The sequence below is a fragment of the Euleptes europaea genome, chromosome 2, assembly GCF_029931775.1.
Source record: "Euleptes europaea isolate rEulEur1 chromosome 2, rEulEur1.hap1, whole genome shotgun sequence".
Classification (NCBI taxonomy): domain Eukaryota; kingdom Metazoa; phylum Chordata; class Lepidosauria; order Squamata; family Sphaerodactylidae; genus Euleptes; species Euleptes europaea.
The window spans coordinates 10,154,649-10,181,423 of record NC_079313.1 but is presented as its reverse complement, the minus strand read 5'-3'; the positions used below and the strand labels follow the sequence as shown (position 1 = coordinate 10,181,423).

Sequence of the window (26,775 nt, the reverse complement as noted above, 5' to 3'; positions counted from 1 at the left end):
CTTTCTCCGATGTGTGGCTTTTCTACACGCAGGGAGATCTTTCTAACCCCCCCCCCCCCGGTGCAAAAATGTAGTACCCTCTGGCATCTATTTAAAATCTGTTGCCCCTGTGTCTGTACCCTCTCTGCTGTCAGAGATCCTTGGAAACATGGGCTTGGCCAAAAAGGGTTGATGCTGCCGTTTCTTAGTGGGATATATACCTGTATGTCAAAGCGTCTGTTTGGCGGAAGCGAAACCCCTTCCTCTCTTGGGATTCCCAGCCGGCGATGGCATAGGCTGAATTCCAAGGCAGCGGGGTCCGAAGCACTTAAAATACTTCTTTGCTCCCCCAGAAATTCCCCTTCGTCCAGATTCAGCCTGGAGCTGTGGTTTGCGGGAGAAAGGGATTTGCAGAAGAATTAACTTTAGTGGACTAGCGAGACTGCTAATCTCTGACTATGCTAGACCTTCCAGCGATTTTTTTAAAAAAAATGTATTTTCTTTTCCGTCCTCCAATCAGGTCCCTTTACATTCTCTCACTGCGGGCGGTGGGATTAGACACAGGCCCCCATTGATTTGGGAGGTATTCTAAGATGGAGTCTTGCTTTCAACCTCCTTCCGTTTCCTCCCTGTTCCCTGGGGGGGGGCTCGATTCGGTGGGGTGAGGACGTCGCTCTGCCTACACGTCTTTCTCTGTAGCTCAAAATATGGTTTTTTCTGTGGCTTGGTTTTTTTTTGGGGGGGGGGGAGAAATACTGTTTTTCTATCCAGCTTTTTAATGTGGAGGCCTGACGTTTTATAAAAGGGGTGGGTGGGGAGGGCATAGAATTGTAAGGCTTATTTCTTTTTCTTGACCTTCCACAGTAGATATCTGACATATCCACCTTCTCCCGATTCTTTTCTTTCCTAATGGAATCCCCCACCCCCGCCACACCTGTTACTCCAGTATTGAGATACCAGCAATATTTATATACAATATATATATATCTAAAAATAATATTTCATTGTATTTTTTTTGTCTTGTCCAACCCTGGTGGGGGAGAAGCAATTCTTTTTTTTTTTTTTTGCCTTTTTCCCGCAAGTGCTGCTGTAAAACAAAATGAAAACTCTTTCTTGCTTTCAAAACTGTATCTAACCCCCCCTCCCCCCAAGGCCACGTTCATGTATCTTGGTGGTATTTGTGTTCTGTTTCCTTCACTCTCCACTCCCGCACATGACCCTAAGGTGTTGTGTGGCTGTAATAGCCATGTCCCCCCCTTAAAAAAAAACTCACTTAAAAATACTTTGTTGGCAGGTCCTGTCCTGTTTATGGGGGGGGGGGTTTGCTGGAGGATTCAACTCTTTTGCATTTGTAAGCAATTCTCGAGCAAGCCCCCCCCCCCCATTTTCACACTTACCAGTACCACGGGGGGGGGGAACTGTTGGTGGGGGGAGCTTTGTACATACCTTCTCTAACCGGTGGCAATGTCACACCAGGATGTAACTTTTGGCATCTGGTCCATCGGAGAGAAATTGATTTTTTTTTCTTAGTCTGGGCAATGTATTGAAATGTTTTCCCCCTCTTGTTTATGGGTGTCCTCCCCCCCCCCTTTTTTTCTTTTGGAATAAAAAGGAAAAAAAACTTGTATCCTTGAAATTAAAAAAAAGTATTACATGTTAGAAAGCGTTTGGAGTATCTTTTGAAATAATTCTACAAGGGAAGAAGCCAGTCTTCATTTGAACATGCTGCAAAACCGCAAAGATGTTATTTCAGAGAAAAAGCATCTAGAAAAATGTTCTGAGTCTGTTATAAAGTAAGCACTGTTCCTTTTCAGAGGAACCTGCTTTCTTCATGAGTTGCTGTCCCCAGCGTGCCTCAAATTGCTGAAGACTCATGCAGACATACCAGCAGCTGCCTCTGCTAGTTGGTAATTCTGAGTTGCGACAATGCAAAAAAAGGGGGGGCAAAATGACTGACCGCTGGCAAAGGCAATTGGAAGATGGTGGAAACACAGCAGTGACATGCAGAGACGCAGTAGGCTTCCTCCTTTGTGGGTCAGTGCTATGGAATAACGCTCCTGGAAAGTGTGCAGGAGCAAAGATCCTTAATGGGGCAACATTAGTAGCTGCTGTAGCATTATGATTGACATACCTGGTTCGGATCTCTACCACAAGTCATTCTCTTTCCACTTAGGTATGTCTAATATGTCTTAACTGCAGCAGCAGGAGGATCACCTTTGTCGACCTTGCAACCTTTTTTGTAAGGAATTACAGAATAACACAAAGTGCTTTGGACACACAAGAAATTAACACGAATGTGACTTTATTGTGATGAATCTTAAGGTTATTTTTTTTCTTGCTGCCTCTTTGTTGTCAGTTCAGAGGAAGGGGACATGGGGGAAAGCATCATCCCATCTCTTGGCCATTGCAGAACTGCCAAAGCCAGGAGCAAATATCAGATGAACTCCAGCTGTACACTGGGGGAGGGAGGTCCTGGCCCCTGGGGAAGACCCTCTCTGTGACCCCTCCAGGTCCCTGGATTTCAGACTTGTGAAACACATCACCTTGCCTGGAAAATTTCAATGTCATTGTGTAAGAGGAAGGCTTAACTGTGTGCAGAGGAGTCCCACCCTGTCTCTCTGCCTGAGTCCCTGATCTGGGCCAGGCTCCCTGCATGGATGGAAAGCAATCCTAAACAAACAGCGTACGCAGAAATGGACCATATAGGAAGGGGCAGCTTATTCCGTCTTCCCGCAAAGGGTTTTGCATCATTCACTGCACAGCAGTATTATCATGCAGAGATGCAGCAGGCACTCTAGGTTTTATATTGCCTAGAATTATCGCTGCAGGCTGTTAGCTGTGGTACGAAGGGTGGAGGTATGATAGAATTAGTTCAAAATGGAACCTTCATTCTCTCTTCGCCCCCACCACCATTTTTCGTGTGTTCCTCATGCGTTACTCCCCAATAAGTAAGCCAGTATTATTTCAGCCTCGATGCCTGTTTAATCAAAACCTACTTCTAGAAATAACGCTGCAGAAAACCGTTCGACTCCCCCTTGCCTATTCACGCCACCGACAACTCTGCCCCCCAACAGGATCGCTGTTTGAGTTCCCCCCACAGATCTACCTGCTGTTCGATGTTTCCAAGCCAGGCTGTGAACGAGAGATTTTTTTACTTCTCAAACATACTTTAATGATACTGTTCATATGGCCAATTGAACCCTGAACAATGTCACAGAGACCAAAATAAAAGGGGGGGAAGGGAAAAAAGAGGAACTATCTAAATAAAAAAGGTAAAGGTCCCCTGACCCATGGGGTGACATCACATCCCTACGTTTCCTAGACAGACTTTGTTTGCGGAGTGGTTTGCCAGTGCCTTCCCCAGTCATCTTCCCTTTACCCCCAGCAAGCTGGGTCCTCATTTCACCGACCTCGGAAGGATGGAAGGCTGAGTCGACCTTGAGCTACCTGAAACCGACTTCCATCGGGATCAAACTCAGGTCGTGAGCAGAGCTTTTGACTGCAGTACTGCAGCTTACCACTCTGCGCCACAGGGCTCTTAAATATCTAAATAACCCATAAGGAAATTAGTATTTTTTAATCTTAACTGACTGGGAAATAAATCTGGCGACTGCCAAGGTAGTATTACAATCCTCCCCTGCTAAAAGAACCCTCAGATTATCCAGATTCCTGAATAAAAGGCTTTATCCATCTGTCTCTCGCCTCGTTGAGCAAGTCACAGCTAAACAAGGAATGCTGGAGACTGTCTATTTGTCCAGAACCACATTGGCAGACTCTCTCACAGCACAGTACCCTATTTAAACGACCTATTAACTCCCCTGATGGCATGGCGTTCAGTCGAGCCAACATAAATAATCGTCTGTATCGTGGGGTTATCAGAAAATCAAAGTACATTGGGAGGGATTGTGGCAAGTTTAGACCTAGGTATAGAGGTGAGCGCACCCTACGTGCTCTTACTGTAGTACTTCCAGAATCCAGTTTTTGCAAGCAGCTCAAGATGGAAGAGCTGCCGATGACCCGTGCTCTTATAGATCAGAAAGAGAGATTCCTAAAGACTGGATACGACATTCAACCAGTTTACTCCGCGGGGTTTGATAGGAATCAGCTTGAAGGAGATGTAAATATCCATTCAACTCCGTGGAGAACACTTCTCGAACAAACGGTTTCATTGGTGCGAGATGAGCGGAGCGTGAGTCCAGCCTCTATCACGGCCAAACCTTTTGGACCTCGGCCTCGGCTACCCCGCTGCAAAATGGGTGCGCTGCTGTGCTTATGAGGGTCGTTTCCGAGGGCAGCCATGTTGGTCTGCAGCCGGGCAGCGAGATTCGAGTCCGGCAGCGCCTTAAGAGACGAATAAGATTTTTGGAGCTTGAGCTTTTCGAGACTCAAAGCTCCCTTGGTCAGAAATGATTCGGGTCGCGATTGGGGATGTGCCAAAACCCATGGCGTTAAAGCAAAAGAGTTTTTTTCTCTCCCCAAAAAAATTGATCTTGAAAGGGCAGTGCACGGCTGTCTAGGTCCCTTGGGTGGCCTTTGGGAGTTGCGAAAATCTTCCTCTTAGAAAAAAAAAAACACCCACAAAGAAAGCAGCCATTCCTACGACGTGTCTGTGGTTCACGGGCAGGCACCCAGGCCTGGGCCTCAGCTGTGCAAACAAGAATTCCTTGAGTTCCTCTTCTTCTGCTGCTTCAGCTGCTGTTCTTGAGGAGGCTGTAGACCTGGTCCAGGACGTGTCCAAATCCTTGATCCTTGGGCATGCGGGCAGCTAAGGAGGCCTGCCGCGAGACAGAGCATTTTTATAAAGTTGGCTGACCACCCAAGTTAGGTTTTTAAAAATGATTTTAGCAACCCCAAACAGAACTTTAAAAATGGTGACGAGTCTACATAGAAACCTCTATGATAGCTTCTAAATATCTTAAAACATGTCCATGCACAGTTGTCGTCTGTATGCCATGTTTCCAAATGTTGGTAAGGTTGTAAGTTCCTCAACCCACCGGGTTACAGGAAATAAGAAATTCACCAACTCGGAAGGCTTTAAGAGGGGAGTGGGCACGTTCCTGGAGGAGAGGGCTATCCATGGCTACTAGTCAAAAGGGATACTAGTCATGATGCATCCCTATTATCTCCAGGATCAGAAGAGGAGACCTATTATATTAGGTGCTGTGGAACGCAGGCAGGACAATGCTGCTGCAGTTGCTTTGTTTGTGGGCTTCCTGGAGGCACCTGGTTGGCCACTGTGTGAACAGACTGCTGGACTTGATGGACCTTATGGATCGACTGACAAGAAAAGGGTAAGTCCAGCGTGCGGAAAAGTCCCAAGGGTCTGCAGCCTACGGCTCTACTCAGGTGTAGCTCAGGAAGGAACCAGATACGGCTCTTAGAAAAGAAAATCAAATCTTTACCTTCAAGTATATTTGGCGGGGTGCTTGAATAACCAGTACGTGAGGGGAAATGGCAGGAAATGATTTTGACGGTTTAAAGCAGGGGTGGAGAACCTTTTTTCTGCCCAGGGCCATTTGGATATTTATAACATCATGCGCGGGCTGCGCATTCTGGCCCTGCCCCCTTTAACCCCTCCATTGTCGCCACTTCCGCCCCCAGCCCTCTTGTAGTACAGAGGGAATACGCTTCTCCACAGCTCAGGCGGGAAAGGGTTAACACCGTTTCTTGGCCGATCCTAGCAGCTCCATAGCTAATGACTTTTCTGCAAGGGGAAAAAAAGGTTCCTTTTCTCGGCAAAAGAAACTCACATCCACCTTGACTAGAGGCTATTCCTGTCCACAGAAGGGGGTGGATCGCCAGTCTTAGATCTTTCTGAGCTAGAGATCTGGCAGGACCCACGAAGGGCCAGACCAAATGATTTTGTGGGCCTTATATGCCCCCGGGCCTGACGTTCCCCACCCCTGGTTTAAAGAGAGGGAAATGACAGAGGCAATGGTTGCCAGGAATCTAACTGCAAACCAAGGACAAATTTGTGCCAGTGCGTAAACATAATTGGACAGGGTGTCCCTGAGTGTATTTATGACTTATTGTGAGATCTTGTGCGTGCTGCTACCTAATGAAAGACTTGCAAACACCTGCTTTTGGACTGTGTGCAGAACCTTGATGGATTATTAACAATTTATCAGCCACGTTAAGTCGTACATTTTCAGCTGTTCAGAAGGGCTCTGCCTTTTGATCACTTTCTCTGAATTCTGACAGGGTTTTGGCTCTTTAATTATAAAAGGTTACTCATAAAACCGAAGAGGACCATGAAGAGCTCCAGAAAAATCTCCACAAATTGGGTGACTGGGAGATAATATGCCAATTGGTTTTGACCCACAACCTCTGACAGAGCTGTGATTAAAGAAAGCCAAGTCTGCGGTCCATCAACGGATGGCACCTGGTTGGCCCCTGTGTGAACAGACTGCTGATGGACCTTGGTCTGATCCAACATGGCCTTTCTTAGGTTCTTATGTCTAGTTATAGGAGCTAGTTATGGAGTGAGCCGCCACCTGTGTTTTCAGATGGGTATAGTTTTAAAGTTCTTATTTGTATGTTTTAACGTTGATAAGCACTGTATGTTATATTTCTTATGTTGGAAGCTGCCCTGAGCCTGGCTGTGCTGAGGAGGGTGGGGTGTAAATCTAATCCAGTAAGTACCGGATATCTGCCAGCGGAAACCCTCCCTTGTCCAGCTGCATTTAGTAAGGCTGCTGTGATATCAGGGGAAAGGGACCCAATCAACAGCCCTTTCCAATGCAACTTGTTTGCATGATGCAATTCTATTGGCTGAGAGTGGCAAGCACAAGGAGGAGGAGGAAGAAGAAGAAGAGGAGTTGGTTCTTATATGCCAACTTTCTCTACCACTTAAGGAAGAATCAAACCGGCTTACAATCTCCTTCCCTTCCTCTCCCCACAACAGACACCCTGCGAGGTAGGTGGGGTTGAGAGAGCACTAAGGGAGCGGTGACTAGCCCAAGGTCAGACAGCTGGCTTCGTGTGTAGAAGTGGGGAAACCAATCCAGTTCGCCAGATTAGCCTCCGCCGCTCATGTGGAGGAATGGGGAATCGAACCAGGTTCTCCAGATCAGACTCCGCCGCTCCAAACCACCACTCTTAACCACTACACCATGCTGGCTCTCAAGAAGGGCGGAGGCAGATGTGCGATTCTTGCAGATGTTGCTGGTAGAGTTCCATCTCTGGTTTGATTGTGTGAACTGGTGCAAAATATGTTCTCAGGAATAGCAGGGTCAAAACTGAGCATGGCCAAGTCATTTCCATCCCAGCCTTTGCCTGTCTTTTTCCCCCCTCTGTCAAATCACAGCTGACTTATGGCAACCCCGTAGGGTTTTCAAGGCAAGAGATGTTCAGAGGTGGCTTGCCATTGCCTGCCTCCGCGTCACGACCCTGGTATTCCTTGGAGGTCTCCCGTTCAAAATACTAGCCAGGGTCGAGGCTGAGAGTGTGTGACTGGCCCGAGGTCGCTCAGCCAAGTTTCCACGGCAGGGTAGGGATTTGAACCTGGGTTGCCCAGATCCTAGTCCGATACCTTAACCGCTACACCACGCTGGCTCTCTTGCCTGCCTTACCTTTAGCTTATCCAGATATGTCTGTTCCGGGCCCCACGTCTCTTGAAACTTCACCAGATCAGGGGCTCCTTTGTAAAATTCCACCAGCAGCATCTAAAGAAGGCAAAAGGCGAGACCATCAAGCGCCGGGATATGGGAAAGACGGGTTCCTACTGGACCCAATCTGCTCTCTGTGGTAGATCATGTCATGCAGTTAAAGGACACATACGTTGAATTACAAATAATAATGAAACTCAAGAATATGCATTCTCCTGGGCTGAACAGAGATCTGGGATTCCTGTCTTGTTAAGGGTAAAGGTCCCCTGTGCAAGCACCGGGTCATTCCTGACCCATGGGGTGACCTCATATCCCGATGTTTCCTAGGCAGACTTTGTTTACTGGGTGGTTTGCCAGTGCCTTCTCCAGTCATCTTCCCTTTGCCCCCAGCAAGCTGGGTACCCATTTCACCGACCTCGGAAGGATGGAAGGCTGAGTCGACCTTGAGCCAGCTACCTGAAACCAACTTCCATTGGGATCGAACTCAGGTCGTGAGCAGAGCTTGGACTGCAGTCCTGCAGCTTACCACTCTGCGCCACGGGGCTCTTAGTCTCATTACCAATTCTAATTTCTTCACGCCTACGACCCCTCTGCATATCACACCCGATCCAATGACGCCTGCTAATGTCATTTACTTGCTTTTGATATTTACATTGCCCTTGTGTTCCTAAGACACTCGTCTCTACTTAAGAACAGATGGGACTCGAGTTCTAGTTGTATCCGAAGAAGTGAGCTCTGGCTCATGAAAGCTCATACCCTGCCAGAAATTTTGTTAGTCTTTAAGGTGCTTCTGGACTTATTTGCTTTTCTACATACGTTGAAATTAGTAGTAATGCCGAAAAATGCTTATGCGCGCTACGGGCTAGACCAGTGGTCGGCAAACCGTGGCTCGCGAGCCGCATGCGGCTCTTTTGCCCCTTGAGTGCAGCTCTGCGACAAAACTGCGCGCCTCGGCTTCCCGCTCGCTGGTTGTCACTTGCGGAGCTCTACCCCAACTGGGGCAGGCGGCCGGCCCCGGGCTCCCCGCGCAGAATCCCTGGAGCGGCTGGCCTCCGAGCCCCATGGGGGTTTTCTCAGCCACGTCCCCTCAGGGGGGCCGAGGCCCGGGGCCCCTTGCCGCCCCAGCTCAGTGCAGGCGGCGGGCCGCGCGGGCGGGGCTTTGTGGGGAAAGGCGGGGGCCACGTGGGCGCGGGTGGCAGGCGAGCGTGCCGGCCGGGCTGCCCCAGCCTGCGCTCTCCTCTCCAGCCTGGGGGGGCCTCTCTCTCCCTGCACAGGCCAGCGGGATCCCGGCCTCTCCTGGGCCCCACCCCCGTCCATCCCTCCCTCCCCGCCCCGTTTGTCTGCAGCATCCCCACTGCCAGCTTTGTCTGCCCGCCAGCTGCCGCCCCTGCCGCCTGGGCGCGATGTGGCCGGGGCCATGAGCCGGAGGGGTGGGGGGTCAAGCAGCCAAAGCGCAGCAACCGGGCTGTCCAGCACCCGCATGGACCTGGCGGAGGCTGGCTAATGCGATGGGGCAGGTGCTGGGCTACTGCTACTGTAGTAGGTCTCCGCCGGCAGGCGGGCGAGCGGGTGAGGAGGGGGAGAGAGGCGGGCTGGGCTGGACGGGGCTTCGCAGACCCCCCGCCCGCCTTCCTGGGGATTGCGGTGCGGGCGGGGAGAGGCCGGTGGGGCGCAGGGCGCTGGGTGGGCCTGCCCAGGGCTGCCCCCAGCCCAGCTTCGGATGTGGGCCAGGCCTCTGCGGGCTTCGGCCCGGCGCTCTTTCGCCCCCTGCCCTGCTGGCCGGTGGGGTGGCGGCGGCAAATGCACTTTGTGTGCCCGCAGAGGCATTTCCCTCCATACCAGCCCTGCGTGGGTCCTAGGGTGGAGCCCCAGTGGCCCAGAATCAGCTTCTGGGGCTAAGCCTAGCGGCTCGGATCTCGATCCAAACACTGTGGCGATGGCGGGTGAGGGGGAGCCCGGTGACCCGAGAAAGGTAACGGGCTGGAAGCGATGGTGGTCGCTGATCCCTGTCTTGCGTTGCATTTAGGGAGGGCTGCCGATTCTCCAAACGGAACCGTCTGAAACGCATAAGATCGTCGGGCGCGCCTTGAGAGTCGGAGGAGGGGTCACACCGCGCCCATCCACGTGCCAATGGACGGCGGGGAAAAGGCTGTAGTGGATAGCTGTGGTGCAGCCATTTGCTCTCCGCCCCTTGCAGCTGTTGTGCAAAAGCCCACTGCCGCCCTCCCCCCCAAACACGGAGAAATTTGGCTCTCAAAAGAAATCTCAATCGTTGTACTGTTGATATTTGGCTCTGTTGACTAATGAGTTTGCTGACCACTGGGCTAGACGAAAGCCAAAGGAATACCATCTCATGAAGAACGTCGTTGGTCAGAAAGCCATCCTGGATGTAAGTGACTTCCACTTCCATGGGGATCCCATAATCATAAGGTCTTTGCTGGAGAAGAGAAAACAGACCCAGATAGAAGCTTGAGTAATGAATGGTGCACAGCCCCCCCTAGTGGCACAGAACTACATGGCTTGTGCAGCTAATTTAAAAATGTCCCTGCTCTGGGTTTTGATTAGTGGAGCTTCCAGGCTCAGAGGCAGTGTACCCCCAAGAAGCGGACACTGAGGGAGAGGAATGGTACGGCTAGCATCATTACAGCCTACTCAACAAGTTTCCAAAGACCCAATGGCAGACTGCTTAAAAATTAAAACAGTCATCTTGGGTGAAAATAAAGAGCCCTCGAGCTCATGCGGTCAAACAAACGGGCAGCAAAGTTTAAAATTGGTAAGATATCAAAAAAGGGACTTCTTGGATGTATATGCGAATGGCCAAATTAACAGAGTCCTTACATGGAAAGGACATGGAAGATTTTAAAAAAGCATGGTCAAAGGCCGTCACATATTGGGACAAACTGGCGAAAATGAATTTTATTAATTTAGTTAATGAGTTGTAGATAATTGATTAATGGTTTTTTATAATGGTTTTTTATAATGATTTTATTATATTTTTTTTAAAAAAAAACTGTCATAACACTTCTCCGGAAGTCCAGTGTGGTGATGGGACACTATTTCAGGGTGGGTGGTGGTTTTTCAGGGCACTATGAATTTTGTAATTTTTTATTATAAGTAGTATCAATTGTTAAGCAAGTGCTCTTTTGTATTTTCTTTTTATTTGTATGTTTTGTTTTATGTTATTAAAAATAATAATAATAATTTATTTTAAAAAAAGGGACTTCAATGCCTTAGCGTCCAATGGCCAAAGCGGCCATTTTCTCCAGGTGAACTGATCTCTATCGGCTGGAGAGCAGTTGTAATAGCAGGAGATCTCCACCTAATACCTGGAGGTTGGCAACCCTAATGAAGTCTGAGAGACCAGATGGATGGATTGTGGTCTGACCCATCAAGACAATTCTCACGCCTGTATGTTTTAAAAATATCCCCTATTGCCCCAGCCGCAGGCCCCAATTTCTCACTATTTCTGCCCCCCATCTCCCAAAAAGTATGTTACACAGGTCGCAAACCCACCTCTGGAGGGGGCATGACCCAGAAGGGCGAGATCTTTGACTCCATGCCTTGGTTGCCAGGGTAGTAAGGACCTGAAAAGGGGAAAATACGAGAATGCTGATAAGCAATCTGCCTTCAGTTCCAAGAAAAAGAAGAATGTGCCATTAAGTGGATAAACTAATTAAATGAATATGCAGTTATGCTAACCCCTCTATGGTTATGCAAGGTAGATTTTTGAACCTACCATACTCTGAAGGGGCTTGTTCATGCTCTTCTGGCTCCATTGACTCACTAGCTGATGTGCTCTTGAAATGTTGTTTCTATGAGGATCTTAGATTACGACATATTTCTCCTCTTTTAACAGACAAGTCTATCTGATACAATGCCCCTTTCATTAAGTAATAGGGACCCCAAGGCTACACTGGAAGTGGCAAAATTTATTTTATATATCCCCCCAAATAACAGATTTAAAACTATGCTGCTCAAGATAAACGGATCAAAGAGCTTCCAAGGGATAAAGGAAAGGTAAATTAAACGAATATGCAGGTATGGCAAAATGAACAGCATTAATACATAATGAGGAGTCCTGTGGCGCAGAGGGGTAAGCTGCAGTACTGCAGTCCAAGCTCTGCTCACGACCTGAGTTCGATCCAAACGGAAGTCGGTTTCAGGTAGCCAGCTCAAGGTTGACTCAGCCTTCCATCCTTCCAAGGTCGGTAAAATGAGGACCCAGCTTGCTGGGGGTAAAGCGTAGACGACTGGGGAAGGTACTGGCAAACCACCCCGTAAACAAAGTCTGTCTAGTAAACGTCGGGATGTGACGTCACCCCATGGGTCAGGAATGACCCGGTGCTTGCACAGGGGACCTTTACCTTTAAATTAAATGAATATGCAGTTATGGCAAAATTAACATCATTAATACATAATAGGCCAACTTCTGAATTTATTGAAAAATGGAATATGTTTTTTAATTATATAGCTAAGAAACAGAAGACAAAATTACAAACATTTAAGAACAGCAAATCAAATATAATGATGATATAGATGATATGGAGAAGCCAAAGAATTTAATAAGTGGAGTATAATCTCAAGTAAGCTCCAATATAATGTAATGGTCGCACTATGTTTTTATGTTAAATGTTAGTATTTGTAATGTTGGGGAGGGATGATTTTTTTTAAAAAGAATGTGCCGTTAATTTTCAATTGACTTATGGCGACCTCATTTGCAGGGTGTTCCAGGCAAGAGATGAGCAGAGGTGGTTTTGCCATGGCCTTCCTCTGCGTAGCAAACCCTGTCTCCCCCGGTGGTCTCCCATCCAAGTAGTAACCATGGCTGCCCCTGCTTAGCATCCAAGTGCTGAAGAGCTCAGGCTGAGCTGGGCTATTCAGGCTGCTACAAGAGGCTCACTAAATAAATATTGATTTGCTGCCCTATAACAGCACCCAAAATAAGTTGATCTAACCCAGGGGTCCCCCATAGGGTTGCCAGCTCCGGGTTGGGAAATACCTGGAGATTTTGGGGTGGAGTCTGAGGAGGGCGGGGCTTGGAGTGGGGAGGGGCTTCAATGCCATAGAGTCCAATTGCCAAAGCGGCATTTTCTCCAGGGGAACCGATCTCTATCGGCTGGAGATCAGCTGTAATAGCAGGAGATCTCCAGCTACTACCTGGAAGTTGGCAAGTGTATGTAGTCTGGAGATGAGTTGTAATAGCAGAAGATCTCCTGCTACCACCTGGAGGTTGGCAACCCTACCTGTGGGCAACACGCTGGGGACCCCTGATCTAACCACAGATCTAACCAGGGCTTTTGGAAGCTGTTCCCTGCAGCTGGAGCTGGTAGCACACAAGAGAAATCGGAAGCCCCACTGTCAAGGTTTCTAGTCCTCATTGTGGTCGGAGGGGAAAAAATCCCCCAAAGCGTTTCCTGCTTACCACAAATGAGAGCCAGGCAGGGTTGGAAACTGTTGTTGGTTCCTTGCAACCTGAGCTGATAATCCATTTGAGTGTCTATGTCCTGGAGAGACGGCAGAGCGTGGCTGAAGGGGTGACTGTGGAACCACCCTACCAGGGAGAGCCCGCGCATAAAGAGGTTTTGGCAGATCTGCAGAGGGGAGAAGAAAAACCTTACTTTGTCTTAACTGGACAAAAAAAAAGTCCCTTTTAATTAGCCTTCCTGTGCTGACTGCAGCAATGTAAGCCCGCCCTCGCTGCAGGGACGGCACAGTCTCAGTCAGGGGTCCCTGACCTTTTTATGCCAGGCAACACCTTTGGAAATCTGATGAAGGGTGGTGGGCGCCACCTCAAAATGGCCACTCCTGGAAGCGGAGCTAACTTCAAAATGGCTGCCCCTGGAAGCGGAGCCAACCGCAAAATGGCTGCCCCTGGAAGCGGAGCCAACCGCAAAATGGCTGCCCCTGGAGGTGGAGGAGCCAACTGCAAAATGGCTGCCCCTGGAGGCAGAGCCAACCTCAAAATGGCTGCCCCTGGAGGCAGAGCCAACCTCAAAATGGCTGCCCCTGGAGGCAGAGCCAACCTCAAAATGGCCGCCCCTGGAAGCGGTCAACCTCAAAATGGCTGCCCCTGTGAGCAGACCAAACCTCAAAATGGCTGCCCCTGGAAGTGGAGCCAACCGCAAAATGGCTGCCCCTGGAAGCGGAGCCAACCTCAAAATGGCTGCCCCTGGAGGTAGAGCCAACCACAAAATGGCTGCCCCTGGAGGTGGAGCCGACTGCAAAATGGCTGCCCCTAGAGGTGGAGCCAACCTCAAAATGGCTGCCCCTGGAAGCGGAGCCAACCTCAAAATGTCGGAAAGTGAGGTTATAATGAAATCTAATAACTCTTCAATATTTCAGGAAGAAGCTCTGATGAACAGGTTGCCTTTTAAAATTAACACATTGTTTAAACATAACATCTTCCATTCATGCCGTTTGCCTGCAGGCGCACAGTGAGAATCCTTGTGCTGTGGCGGCAGCTGCTGCTCGAGCAATTTTTTAATAAAACCTACACAGCCAATCAGATCTCCAATGACCAATTCGATGCCCTCCTGGGCAAAAGCCCCACTCCCCCCCCCCTTAAACAGAAACACTTGGTGGGTGCCAGGAAAGGTGTTAGCGGGCACCATCAGAATCCACCATTCCAAACCACCCCTCTTAACCACCACGCTGGCTGTAGTGGTTAAGCCAGCATGGTGTAGTGGTTAAGAGCGGTGGTTTGGAGCGGTGGACTCTGATCTGGAGAACCCGGTTCAATTCCCCACTCCTCCACATAAAGCTAGTTGGGTGAACTTGGGCTAGTCACAGTTCTCTCCGAGCTCTCTCAGCCCCACCTGCCTCACAGGGTGTCTGTTGTGGGCAGGGGAAGGAAAGGTGGATTGTCAGCCGGTTTGAGTCTCCCTTAAGTGGTAGAGAAAGTTGGCATATAAAAGCCAACTCTTCTTCTCTCAAGTTGTTAAGCTGCGGAAACCATCTTGCAGCTGGCTCCGCCTCCTGTGGCGGCCGTCCTGTGGCCGCCGCTTTGGCCCTTCAGCCATCACGCTGTGCCCAAGTTCCAAGCGTGCCCGCAGGCTCAAAAGAGTTGGGGCCCCCTGCTCTAGCCTACCCCAGAGCAGAGTCTGGGAGACCCCCGTTCCTTAGTCTCCACATGAGGGGGTCCCATCCTGCGAGCCCTGCTAGGGCCCGGCTCCTCACCTCCTTACCTCCTCCTCCACGGCAGCCGCCGTCTCCGCGTCTCCGAGGCGCGACCGGCAAGGGAAGGCCCTCAGCACCGTCAGTACTGCAAGCGGAACGAGGGCAACAAGAGTAGGGTCAGCCCAGACTTTCCCGGGGCAATCTTCCTGGGTTAACATTCCCAAATCACATATTTCCCCTAGAAAGGAGTCTCCCCTGCAGGGCTGGCAACAGTCAGCATGCTCGGACGTCCTTCGATGGCCCGGGGCAGATCCCAAACGCACCACCGAAAAGGCGGGCCGCCACACCTTCTCCTCAGCTCTTCACCCTCCCTTAGAATTATATAGAGTTGGAAGGGACCACCAGGGTCATTTGGTCCAACCCCCTGCACAATGCAGGACATTCACAACTACCTCCCCCCCACACCCCCAGTGATCCCCTACTCCATGCCAAGCAGATGGCCAAGATGCCTTCCCTCTCATCTGCTTAAGGTCATAGAATCAGCATTGCTGACGGATGGCCATCCAACCTCTTCTTAAAAACCTCCAGGGAAGGAGAGCTCACCGCCTCCCGAGGAAGCCCGTTCCACTGAGGAACCGCTCTAACGGTTAGAAAATTCTTCCTAATGTCTAGACAGAAACTCTTTTGATTTCATTTCAACCCGTTGGTTCTGGTCCGACCTCCTGGGGCAACAGAAAACAACTCGACACCCTTCTTTCTATGACAGCCCTTCAAGTACTTGAAGATGATTATCATATCCCCTCTCAGTCTTCTCCTCTTCAAGCTAAACATACCCTTCTCCCAAACACATCACGTTTCGACGGTAACCAGAAAAAAAAACTCATGGAAAATGCCCATCTGAAAATTGCTCACAGAAAAAATAAACCACTGTCATACATGCGCACAAGAAAAAAAGCCCAAACGGAAAAATACGCACGCGGGAAAAAGCCCACACAGAAAAATGCCCGTACGGAAAAATGGCCAAACAGATAATTGCCCACACAGAAAAATGCTCACATTTAAATACTTAATATTATTTATTTATTTCAGTTTTTTAAAAAATCACAACCATAACATAACTTTTTTGTGTGTAAAGTGCCATCAGCAGAGTGGTCAGCTGCAGTACTGCAGTCAAAAGCTCTGCTCACGACCTGAGTTCGATCCCGACGGAAGTCGGTTTCAGGTCGCCGGCTCAAGGCTGACTCTGCCTTCCATCCTTCCGAGGTCGGTAAAATGAGCACCCAGCTTGCTGGGGGTAAAGAAAAGATGACTGGGGAAGGCACTGGCAAACCACCCCGCAAACAAAGTCTGCCTAGGAAACGTCAGGATGTGACGTCACCTCATGGGTCACCCAGTGCTTGCACAGGGGACCTTTACCTTAACCTTTTTTAAGTGCCGTCAAGTCGCTTCCGACTCATGGCGACCCTATGAATCAACGTCCTCCAAAATGTCCTATCTCTTGCTCAGGTCTTGCAAACTGAGGGCCATGGCTTCCTTTATAGGGTCCATCCATCTCTTGTTGGGTCTTCCTCTTTTCCTGCTGCCCTCAACTTTTCTTAGCATGATTGTCTTTTCCAGTGACTCTTGTCTTCTCATAATGTGACCAAAGTACGACAACCTCAGTTTAGTCATTTTAGCTTCTAGGGTCAGCTCAGGCTTGATTTGATCTAGAACCCACTGATTTGTTTTCTTGGCAGTCCACGGCATCCGTAACTCTCCTATTAATATTAACAATTACTTAATTATTATTATTATTATTTTACCCATAATGAGAGAGGAGCCCCGCAGAGAGGACAGACAAATGAACTACACCAAACAACACCTGACAACGAACGTCTCTTTATCACTTCTCCTCCTGGTGATCTTCCACTGGAAGACGCCGCAGTGTATAGTTTCTTGTAACGTGTGTGTGTGTTAAGTGCTGTCAAGTCGCTTCCGACTCATGGCGACCCTATGAATGAAAGTCCTCCAAAAAACCTGTCTTTGACAGCCTTGCTCAGGTCTTGCAAATTGAGGGCTGGGGATTCCTTTATTGAGTCCATTTTGCTTGTAATAGGTGTAATGTTTCGACAGCCAAATTGAAAAGGGCAAAACTTGGGACTCGGCCGCCCCATTTTTAACCCAGTCTCACGCAAACACCCCATAATACTCACACTGGCTGTTGATATCCCATCGGCCGCCCAGGTAGCCAACCACCTCACTCTTGGTTAAGTGGCTATGGAAATCCTAAGAGGGAGGAAAATGCTTTGGAGGAAGAAGAAGAGTTGGTTTTTATATGCCGGGGTGGGGAACGTCAGGCCCGGGGGCCATTTCAGGCCCGCGAAATCATTTGGCCTGGCCCTTTGTGGGTCCTGGCAGATCTCTAGCTCAGAAGGATCTAACAGTGGCAGTCCGCCCCCTCCCGCGGACAGAACAGCCTCTATTCAAGGCTGATATGAGTTTGTTTTGCCGAGAAAAGGAACCTTCTCCCCCCTTGCAGAAGAGTCATTACCTATGGAGCTGCTAGGACCACCCAAGAAACTGTGTTAACCCTTTCCCACCCGGGTAGTGGAGAAATGTATTCCCTCTGTACTATAAGAGGGCTGGGGGTGGAAGTGGCGACAATGGAGGGGTTAAAGGGGGCAGGGCCAGAATGTGCAGGGGGTGGGGGCGAGTTCTTAGCCATTGCGTCCTCATTTCACCCTTGCAGGCGGAGGTAGCAGGAGCCGGCTGTAGAATCCAACCCCAAGAATGCATGGGAGAATTTACACGGGCTGGGTGCTCCAATTCCAACTTTGTCACTTTACCAACTGGATTTAAGGTTTTTAAGCTAGTGGTATCCATGCTGGAAAGCCTTAAAAAAGTTTGAAAATCACATCAAAAACACATTTTGGACTGGAGGGAAATTTCATTTCAGCTCCGTTTGTTTTCAGTCACGCAGCACATTATTTAACACAAACTGCTTTGGAAACCACTTTGCGGCCATTTAGGGAAAAGCGCTGTACAAATCTGTTATTACATCCAATACGTACCACGAGTAGGAGGACGTTGCTGGAAATGGCGACGTTGAACGGCTGGAATTTGTTCAGGGCCGCGAAGGACGTCACTTCTACCAGGGTGTGGGGATTCCTGCAGACAGACAACGCCCGGACTCATGAGGACTAGAAACTCTGGAGGGGTTGGGGGAGGAACAAAACTTGGGGAGGAACAAAACGGGTAAGACAGATATTGGGGATGGGAGATCAGAGATTGAGTTATCACCAGTGAGAAACTGTGGAACTCACCTGTGGAACTCACTGCCCCAAGATGAGGCAATGGCCATCAACTTCAGTGATTCTAAGAAGGGGCTTACCCAAATTCATGGCCTAGAACAGGGTCCCCAACATGGTGTCCTGGGGGCACGACAACTCCATCCAAGACCTTTCGTGGTGACTGCCAAGTACTTTTATAAAGTGGGTGGGGCCAGGTGGGCCTGTTGTCAATCAAGGCTTCTAATTGGCCATTAAGGATTTGACTGGCTGTGCAGATTTTTTAAAACGTTGCTTTGGCGGCAGCTGCCCCCACAGCACAAGTGCGGCAGCCATTTTGTGTTTGGCTCCGCCTCCTGCGGCAGCCATTTTGCAGCTATGCCCACCACACTGTGTCAGAATTGCAAAGGTACCCATTTGCTCAAAATGGGCGGGGACCCCTGGTCTAGAAGCAGCTCAGAGTCAGGATTGCTAAATGGAACCTCCAGATCCAGAAGCACTCTTCCTCTGAATACTGGCTCCATCTAGTTGGGCACAATGAGAAAAGGGGTGCCTGGGTCAATGGACCTTTGGCCTGATCCAGCTGAACATTTTGTGTCTCAGCCAGCAATACATGACCAATCGGCTGTGTTCACTGGGCGGGTACATAGGCAGAGAGAAGTAAACCAGCATCTGTACGAATACCTGGCCGAATCCCGACTCCCCAGACTGCAGTAGCGTACAGGGACACAATTCTTGCTCTCCAGCCTCTTTCCGTTATCTGGAAGAAACAATCCACACGCTGGAAAATTGGCTTGCAAAAAAAAAAAAGGAATAAAAAATTTCTCGTTTGTTGTATACGGTTGTCTTCGCTATTGTGAGCTGGTGAGACAATCTGGGAAACCTGAGTTCAAATCCCTCCTCTGCAACAGCTAAATCAATTGGTGAGAATGTCTGCCCGCTCTCCCACGCCCTCGCTTTTGGGAAATAGGGCGATCTTCCCCAAAAGATTATTTTCCTGAAGAAAATTCCTAACGTGTAAGCAAAGGTTGTTTTTTTTCTCTTCAATTAGAGATAGCCTTTGGATCACATGGCATGAAAAGTTTTAGATTAGACTACTACAACGCCCTCTTAGGGAAGAAGCCCCTTGAACACTGCATGGAAACCTCTGTTAGTTTAAAAAGGCTGCCAGTACTAACCTACCAATCTTCTGGCTACTCAGGATCCTATCATAAGAGGATGCCAAACTAGTATTCACCAAAAGCAGGGCCTTCTTGGTGGTTCCCCCTGACACTGTGAAACTCGTTCCGCTAAAATGCTGGTTCTTCCCCACCAGATTACATTTTTCTGGGGGTCAGTACATGCTTTTTCCTCAGGCATTAGCTACCACATGACAAAAAAAGGCATTCTCTTCTCTTTTTGCCTTTTTCTGATTCTACAAGCTTTTAAAAATTTGGTTTCCAGCACATTCATTGCTTGTGCCGCAAAATGCTTTTAGATACCTCAAAACACAACGACTCTGACCTGGATGGCCCAGGCTAGCTTGATCTCATCAGATCTCAGAAGCTTACTAGGGTCAGCCCTGGTCAGTATTTGGATGGGAGACCACCAAGGAAGTCCGGGGTCACTACGCAGAGGCAGGCAATGGCAAACCACCTCTGAAAGTCTCTTGCCTTGAAAACCCTACGGGGTTGCCATAAATTGGCTGTGACTTGACAGCCCTCTCCGCTTCCAACAGCACAATGGTCTTATCACATAATTACTCAGAAATGTATCACATTTTGAAAGTTATTTATCATTTTCCAGCACTGGAATTCTGTAAAGAGCAAGGCAGACGTTACAAAAACCAAAGCATTGGGAAACACTCCCAATGGTGAATCCTCCCCTTTTCCATTACCTGTTCCAACCGATTCTGCCGGACTTTTGCTGGGATGCTTCCGGTTTTTCTCCTCCAGCTTCCTGGCCAGCATGGACTCCGAGACGGAGGATTTAACCCCTTTGGTTTCTTCTTCTTCATCGTCAGCAAGTTCCTCCTCCTCTCCTTCACTCACCAAGCCCTAGGCAAGGTAGAACACCGCAGAAATAGACAGAATCAATTATCTGCATGCTGATTCTTGCACCCTTCCCCAAATCATCCTGCGTCAAAAACCAGTAGGGCTCTCAGAATTTGCTTCGGAGACCTGGGCAGCGTTATCATTGAGTACGTGCAGAGTGTCTTTCCAAAGTCACAGTTTCTGGCAACATCAAGATTTTACAGCGACAGCCCCTGATTTTTGGAGCTCCTTCCCAAAGGAGATCTCCCAGATCTTCATTATTAAGAGGAGAGTGGACGTGTTCATGGAGGTCAGGGATATCCATGACTACTAGTCAAAATGGATACTAGTCATGATGCATACCTATTCTCTCCAGGATCAGAGGAGCAGGCCTGTTATATTATGTGCTGCGGAAGACAGGCAGGAGAATGCTGCTGCAGTCTTGTTTGTGGGCTTCCTAGAGGCTCCTGGTTGGCCACTGGGTGAACAGACTGCTGGACTTGATGGGCCTTGGTCTGATCCAGCAGGGCTTTCCTCCCTGCCTGAGGATGTGGTGATGGCTGCCCACTTGGAAGACTTTCAGAGGAGAGTGGACATGTTCATAGAGGAGAGGGCTATGCATGGCTACTAGTCAAAATGGATACTAGTCATGATGCATACCTGTTCTCTCCAGGCCTATTATATTAGGTGCTGTGGAAAGCAGGCAGGATAATGCTGCTGCAGCCGTCTTGTTTGTGGTTGGCCGCTGTGTGAACAGACGGCTGGACTTGATAGTCTCCTACAGCAGGGCTTTTCTTATGTGCTAATAGTACATCTGACAGTGTTATGAAAATATTTTGGTTCTTTCAGGTTAGGGCCTGGAACTGGAGATGCTGCCCACCGGTCTTTGGAATTTGCTAGCCTAAGAATTCTGAGCTGGATGGCCCAGGCTAGCCTGATCTCATCAGGTGTTAGAAGCTAAGCAGGGTCAGCCCTGGTTAGCACTTGGATGGGAGACTACCAAGGGTCGCTAAGCAGAGGAAGGCAATGGCAAACCACCTCTGAATGTCTCTTGCCTTGAAAACCCTACGGAGTCACCCTAAATTGGCTGCAACCTAACGGGAACTTTACACACAACTAAGGATCCACTCCTGTAAAACTATGCTTAGTTATACACAACTAAGAATCCACTGATTTCAAAGAGACATTTACTTCTGCGTCAGTATGGATGGGATTGCAGCATGGTGTAGTGGTTAGGAGCAGTGGTTTGGAACGGAGGAGTCTGATGTGGAGAACTGGGTTTCATTCCCCACTCCTCCACATGAGCGGCAGAGGCTAATCTGGTGAACTGGATTGGTTTCCATACTCCTCCACATGAAGCCAGCTGGCTGACTTGGGCTAGTCACAGCTCCCTTAGTGCTCTCTCAGCCCCACCTACCTCACAGGGTATCTGTTGTGGGGAGGGGAAGGGAAAGTGATTGCAAGCCGGTTTGAGTCTCCCTTAAGTGGTAGAAAAAGTCGGCATATAAAAACCATCCCTTCTTCTTCTTTGTGTAATAAGCATGGGAATTGTACACTTCTGTTTGTGTTTTGTTGGTTTTTATATGCCAACTTTCTTAAGGGAGACTCAAATTGGCTTACAATCACCTTCCCTTCCCCTCCCCACGTCAGACATCCTGGGAGGTAGGTGGGGCTGAGAGATACTAGCCCAAGGTCACCCAGCTGGCTTCGTGTGGAGGAGTGGGGAAACCAGCCTGGTTCACCAGAATCAAACCATAGTCAATTGCTCCAAATCATCGTTCTTAACCACTAGGGTTTCATTTCCTCCATTAACAGAGAAGCCAGGAAGGAAGAGGGTCACCTCCTCTGCAGGGGGGGCGTTGGGCTGGTACTTCTTCAACCAGACGGCTTTGTACTGGTCCAACTTCTGCCCCTTGTACTTGACAGATGCCCAGCCGCACCCAGATTTCTTGGCCGGGTTGACCAGCTTCTTGCAGTACGTCGCCCAGGCACTCGGTGAATTGAACACCTGGCCCGTCTCCTGCCAGACGATCTTCCCGTCCGTCAGCAGGTCACCCAAGAATTTCTTCCCCTGGGGTGAGACACAGAGCAAGGACAGGGAATCTGACACCTCTTCAGATGGACAAAATAATAATATTTAGAATTTATACACTGTTTCTGCAATGCTTACAAAAAAGCACTGGAGACCAAGTCCTATGAGGAAAGGTTGAAGGAGCTGGGAATGTTTAGCCTGAAGAGGAGAAGACTGAGAGGGGACATGATAATCATCTTCAAGTACCTGAAGGGCTGTCATATAGAGGAAGGTGCCGAGTTGTTTTCTGTTGCCCCAGAAGGTCGGACCAGAACCAACCGGATGAAATGAAATCAAAAGAGTTTCCGCCTAGACATTAGGAAGAACTTTCTAACAGAGCGGTTCCTCAGTGGAACAGGCTTCCCCGGGAGGCGGTGGGCTCTCCTTTCCTGGAGGTTTATAAGCAGAGGCTAGATGGCCATCCGTCAGCAGTGCTGATTCTATGACCTTAGGCAGATGATGAGAGGGAGGGCATCATGGCCATCTTCTGGGCATGGAGTAGGGGTCACTGGGGGTGTGGGGGGGGAGGTAGTTTGGAATTTCCTGCATTGTGCAGGGGGTTGGACTAGATGACCCTGGTGGTCCCTTTCAACTCTGTGATTCTATGAAGTCTGTAGTCCCTATGACTTTCATGCGTTTCACAGATGATATATTGTTACAATTCATAGCAAATTTCTTTCAGCCTCATTAGACCCGTCTAGCTTCTCTCACTTAAGTTTGTTTAAAACAGGGGGCCCTAACATGGTGCCCAGGGGCCCCATGGCCATCTACCGACACTTTTCCTGGCGCCCGCCCAGAGTTTTTAGAAAGTGGGCAGGGCCAGGTGGGGCTTGTGCCCAACAGAGCTTCTGATTGGCTGTGCAGATTAAAAGCCATCCTGTTCAACAGTGCTTCTGCCTTAAAATGCTGAAGAGTTACTACGATAGTTACGCATAACTTCGGGTTCCCAGACGTTTTGGGGTTGACTCCGCCTCCTGCGGAAGCCATTTTGGGGTTGCACCCACCACTCTGTGCCAGAATCTGGAAGGTGCCCAGAGGCTCAAAAAGCCTGGGGACCCCTAGTTTACAACAACCCTGTAAGGCAGACTAATATTATTTCTCTCCCCTCTTTGTGGAGTTTGGCCATGATAGAATGGCTTCCTTAAGGCTTCCTAAGAAATCCTCTGGGTTATTGAATTTTGCACTATTCAACCGAAAGAGATGTGTTTCAGACACATGGGGGGGGGGGTACATGCAGCCATGAACAAGGGGGGGTGGCTTTCCCAAGTTGTCCAGAGAGAATATACAAGGTGACTGTTGAAGGTACATCACCTTAGAGCAGGGCTTCCCAAACATTTCGGGCCACCGCCCCCTCGGTTCCACAAACTCAACCCCAGCAACCCCTACCCTATAAAAAGCATTACTCAAAATAGGGGTTTGCATGACTCACTAAAGAAGGTCATAACAATAAAATTTCGAAACAGTAACAATTAATTGCACATCTATTCAAAATCAAAACTTTTCAGTTGAAATTCATTCAACGAAACTGATGAACTTGATCCAGCGGTACCAGCTCTTCAGAGTCTGGAAAACAAATTCTGATAGTTTCCACCCAATTTGCCAGCATGGTGCCATGCTTGATCTATTGTAAATGAGTGAACGACACAGTTGAAGGGGCCCACCTCTAGCGTCCCCTCTGCTGCCCCCTTGCCTCTTAGTACCCCCCTAGGAGGTTATCCCACCGCCCCCCAGGGGGTGGTACAGCCCACTTTGGGAACCTCTGTCTTAGAGTATCCCCTCAATTGAATTGTGAAAATGTACAATCAGGTGAGTCTTAATTTTGCTTGGTCTGTAAATCTGTTCCTTGTAAGGCTAGTTGCTGTTTTATCTGGCATAATAGCCACAAATAAATGTTATTGTTATTACTATTATTACAAGGTGCCAGGTGTGAGGGAAGCCCCGGTCATCTCACCAGGTAGTAAATCGAGAGCACCCCTGCTCCCGGCTCGATCAGGCCATCTTTCAGCAGCACCCGCAAGGTGATCCCACGGCGGGTCAGGATGCAGCAGCCACGTCCGCCCGGAATGAACTTCCCCGCCGGCTCGCTCTCAGGGTCTTCCAGGCCAGCCTCCAGCTCCTCCTCGTCCTCTTCCAGACATTCCTCGCCCCCGAAGGATTCCGCATCCAGAACTGAGGAAAGGAAAGCAAGGGAATGAATTGGGGGCGGGGGATAAGCTGGGAGCGCTCCCAAATGTAGAATCATAGAGTTGGAAGGGACCACCAGGGTCATCAAGTCCAACCCCTTGCACAATGCAGGTAATTCACAACCACCTCCCCCACACACACCCCTAGTGACCAGAAGACGGCCAAGATACCCTCTCTCTCATCATCTGCCCAAGGTCACAGAATCAGCATCGCTGACAGATGGCCATCTAGCCTCTGCTTCAAAACCTCCAGGGAAGGAGAGCTCACCACCTCCTGAGGAAGCCTGTTTCACTGAGGAACTGCTCTAACCATTAGAAAATTCTGCCTAATGTCTAGACGGAAACTCTTTTGATTTCATTTCAACCTGTTGGTTCTGGTCTGGCCTTCTTGGGCAACAGAAAACAACTCAGCACCATCCTCTATATGACAGCCCCTCAAGTCCTTGACGATGGTTATCATATCCCCTCTCAGTCTTCTCCTCTCCACGCTAAACATACCCAGCTCCTTCAACCTTTCCAAACAGGACTTGGTCTCCAGACCCCTCGCCATCTTTGTTGCCCTCCTCTGGACACGTTCCAGCTTGTCTACGTCTTTCTTAAATTGTGGTGCCCCAAACTGAACACAGTACTCTAGGTGAGGTCTAACCAGAGCAGAGTAAAGCGATACCAGCGTGATCTGGACACTATAGTTGGGTTGCAGCAATGGAGCAAACAGGGCGGCTGCCCTGGGCCCTGTACTGGGAAGAAGAAGAGTGGTTTTTATTTGCCAACTTTCTCTACCAGTGTCTCTACAAACCGGCTTGCAATCACCTTCCCTTCCCCTCCCCACGTCAGACACCCTGGGAGGTAGATGGGGCTGAGAGAGCTCTAACAGAGCTGTGACTAGCCCAAGCTCACCTAGCTGGCTTTGTGTGGAGGAGTGGGGAAACAAATCTAGTTCACTGGATTAGCCTCCGCCGCTCATGTGGAGGAGTGGGGAATCCAACCCGGTTCTCCAGATCAGAGTCCACAGCTCCAAACCACCACTCTTAACCACTGCACCACGCTGGCTCTCTTGTACCCCTTATATTACAAAAATGTTTGTAATTAATGTAGTAGCTGTTATTTCAAATGCCTTTCCCCACTAGGTATTTCCCAATCTGGAGCTAGCAACCCTAGCCTCCCCAGGCGCCACACACACACCCCCCCAATCTCCAGGCATTTCCCAACCCATCGCTGGCAAGCCGACTTGGAAGCCCTCCTGGCACCTTGAGCCGTCTGCATGTGCTCAGAGGCGCTCTCTCCCTTGCTTCCTCCTCCATACAGGGGCCTAGGGCAGCCAGGGCGAGTGGGTGGAGGATGGAAAGAGAAAGGGGTGGGGTGGGGGCTCATGCATAGGGTTGCCAGGTCCCTCTTCGCTACTGGCGGGAGGTTTTGGGGGCGGAGCCTGAGGAAGGCGGGGTTTGGGGAGGGGAGGGACTTCAATGCCATAGAGTCCAATTGCCAAGGCGGCCCTTTTCTGCAGGAGAACTGACCTCTACCGGCTAGAGATCAGTTGAAATAGCAGGAGCTCTCCAGCTAGTACCTGGAGGTTGGCAACCCTACCCCAAAAATCTCCAGGCATTTGCTGATCCGGAGCTGGCAACCCTAGCCTCTCATGGCTCCACCACCCCCCAAATCAGGTATTTCCCAACCCGGAGCTGGCAACCCTACTTGGAAGCCCTCCTCGCCCTTGAGCCGTCTGCACGTGCTCAGAGGCGCTCTCTCCCTTGCCGAACCCGCTTCCTCCTCCGTGCAGGGGCATCGGGCAGGGCCAGCCCGGGCGGAGGGTGGGAGGAGAACGGGGGTGGGGGGCTCATGCATCCCACCCAGGGCTGGCCTTGGGGGGGGGTCGCAGGGCCCCGATCCGCCGTACCTGCCGCCATGACCCCTTATCCTCGCCGCGGCTCGCCCATCCCAGCGCCGGGGCTTCCTCCTCGCCCGCCTCCAGCCCTTGGGAAGGGCGGCGGGGAGAAAGAGGGGACGCGCCGGAGGAGGAGGAGGAGGAGAAGGAAACGGAGAAGGAAGAAAGGAAGAAAGACAGAAAGTAGCAAAATTTGAGGAGAAGAAATGCAAAGGGCCAAGAGGGAGCGAGGGAAGGGAAGGGGCAGAGAGGAGGAGGAGAAAACAAAGGGAACGAGGGGAGGGGAGCAGGGAAGAAAGGGAGGCAGGAGGGAAGGGAAACAAAGAGGAGGAGGGGAAGAGAGGAAGGACGGATGGCGAAAAGCAGAACCCCCGGCCTTTTTGTGCATGGGGAGGTTTTGCCTTGGATTTGCCACTCTTTCGATGCACATTTCCCCCCTTCTGATTTCTCATAACTCCACAATGAGCCCCCATGCAGAGCTTTGAGAATTCGGATGGGGGAAACGTGCACCTAGGGTTGCCAACCTCCAGGTAACAGCTGGAGATCTCCTGCTATTACAACATCTCCAGCCGATAGAGATCAGATCACCTGGAGAACATGTTAAATACAAAGGAAGCACGACGATTCAATTTTAGTCTACCGGTCATGGATCGCACTAC

The 26,775-nt window shown here is 49.7% G+C and overlaps 1 protein-coding gene across 1 annotated transcript; it reads right to left on the bottom strand.

Annotated features, from left to right (window-relative positions):
- Positions 1-4,667: 4,667 nt before the first annotated feature.
- On the bottom strand, positions 4,668-26,138 carry MPND (MPN domain containing). Its single transcript, XM_056843964.1, has 13 exons — positions 26,129-26,138; positions 24,003-24,220; positions 21,821-22,051; positions 19,845-20,004; positions 18,653-18,728; positions 17,753-17,849; positions 16,895-16,967; positions 14,771-14,847; positions 13,009-13,177; positions 11,100-11,170; positions 9,934-10,023; positions 7,551-7,643; positions 4,668-4,754 (listed from the first exon to the last, which is right to left on the bottom strand). Exons 1-13 carry the CDS (start codon positions 26,136-26,138, stop codon positions 4,668-4,670), a joined length of 1,452 nt encoding a protein of 483 aa, XP_056699942.1.
- Between the last annotated feature and the right edge of the window lie 637 nt (positions 26,139-26,775).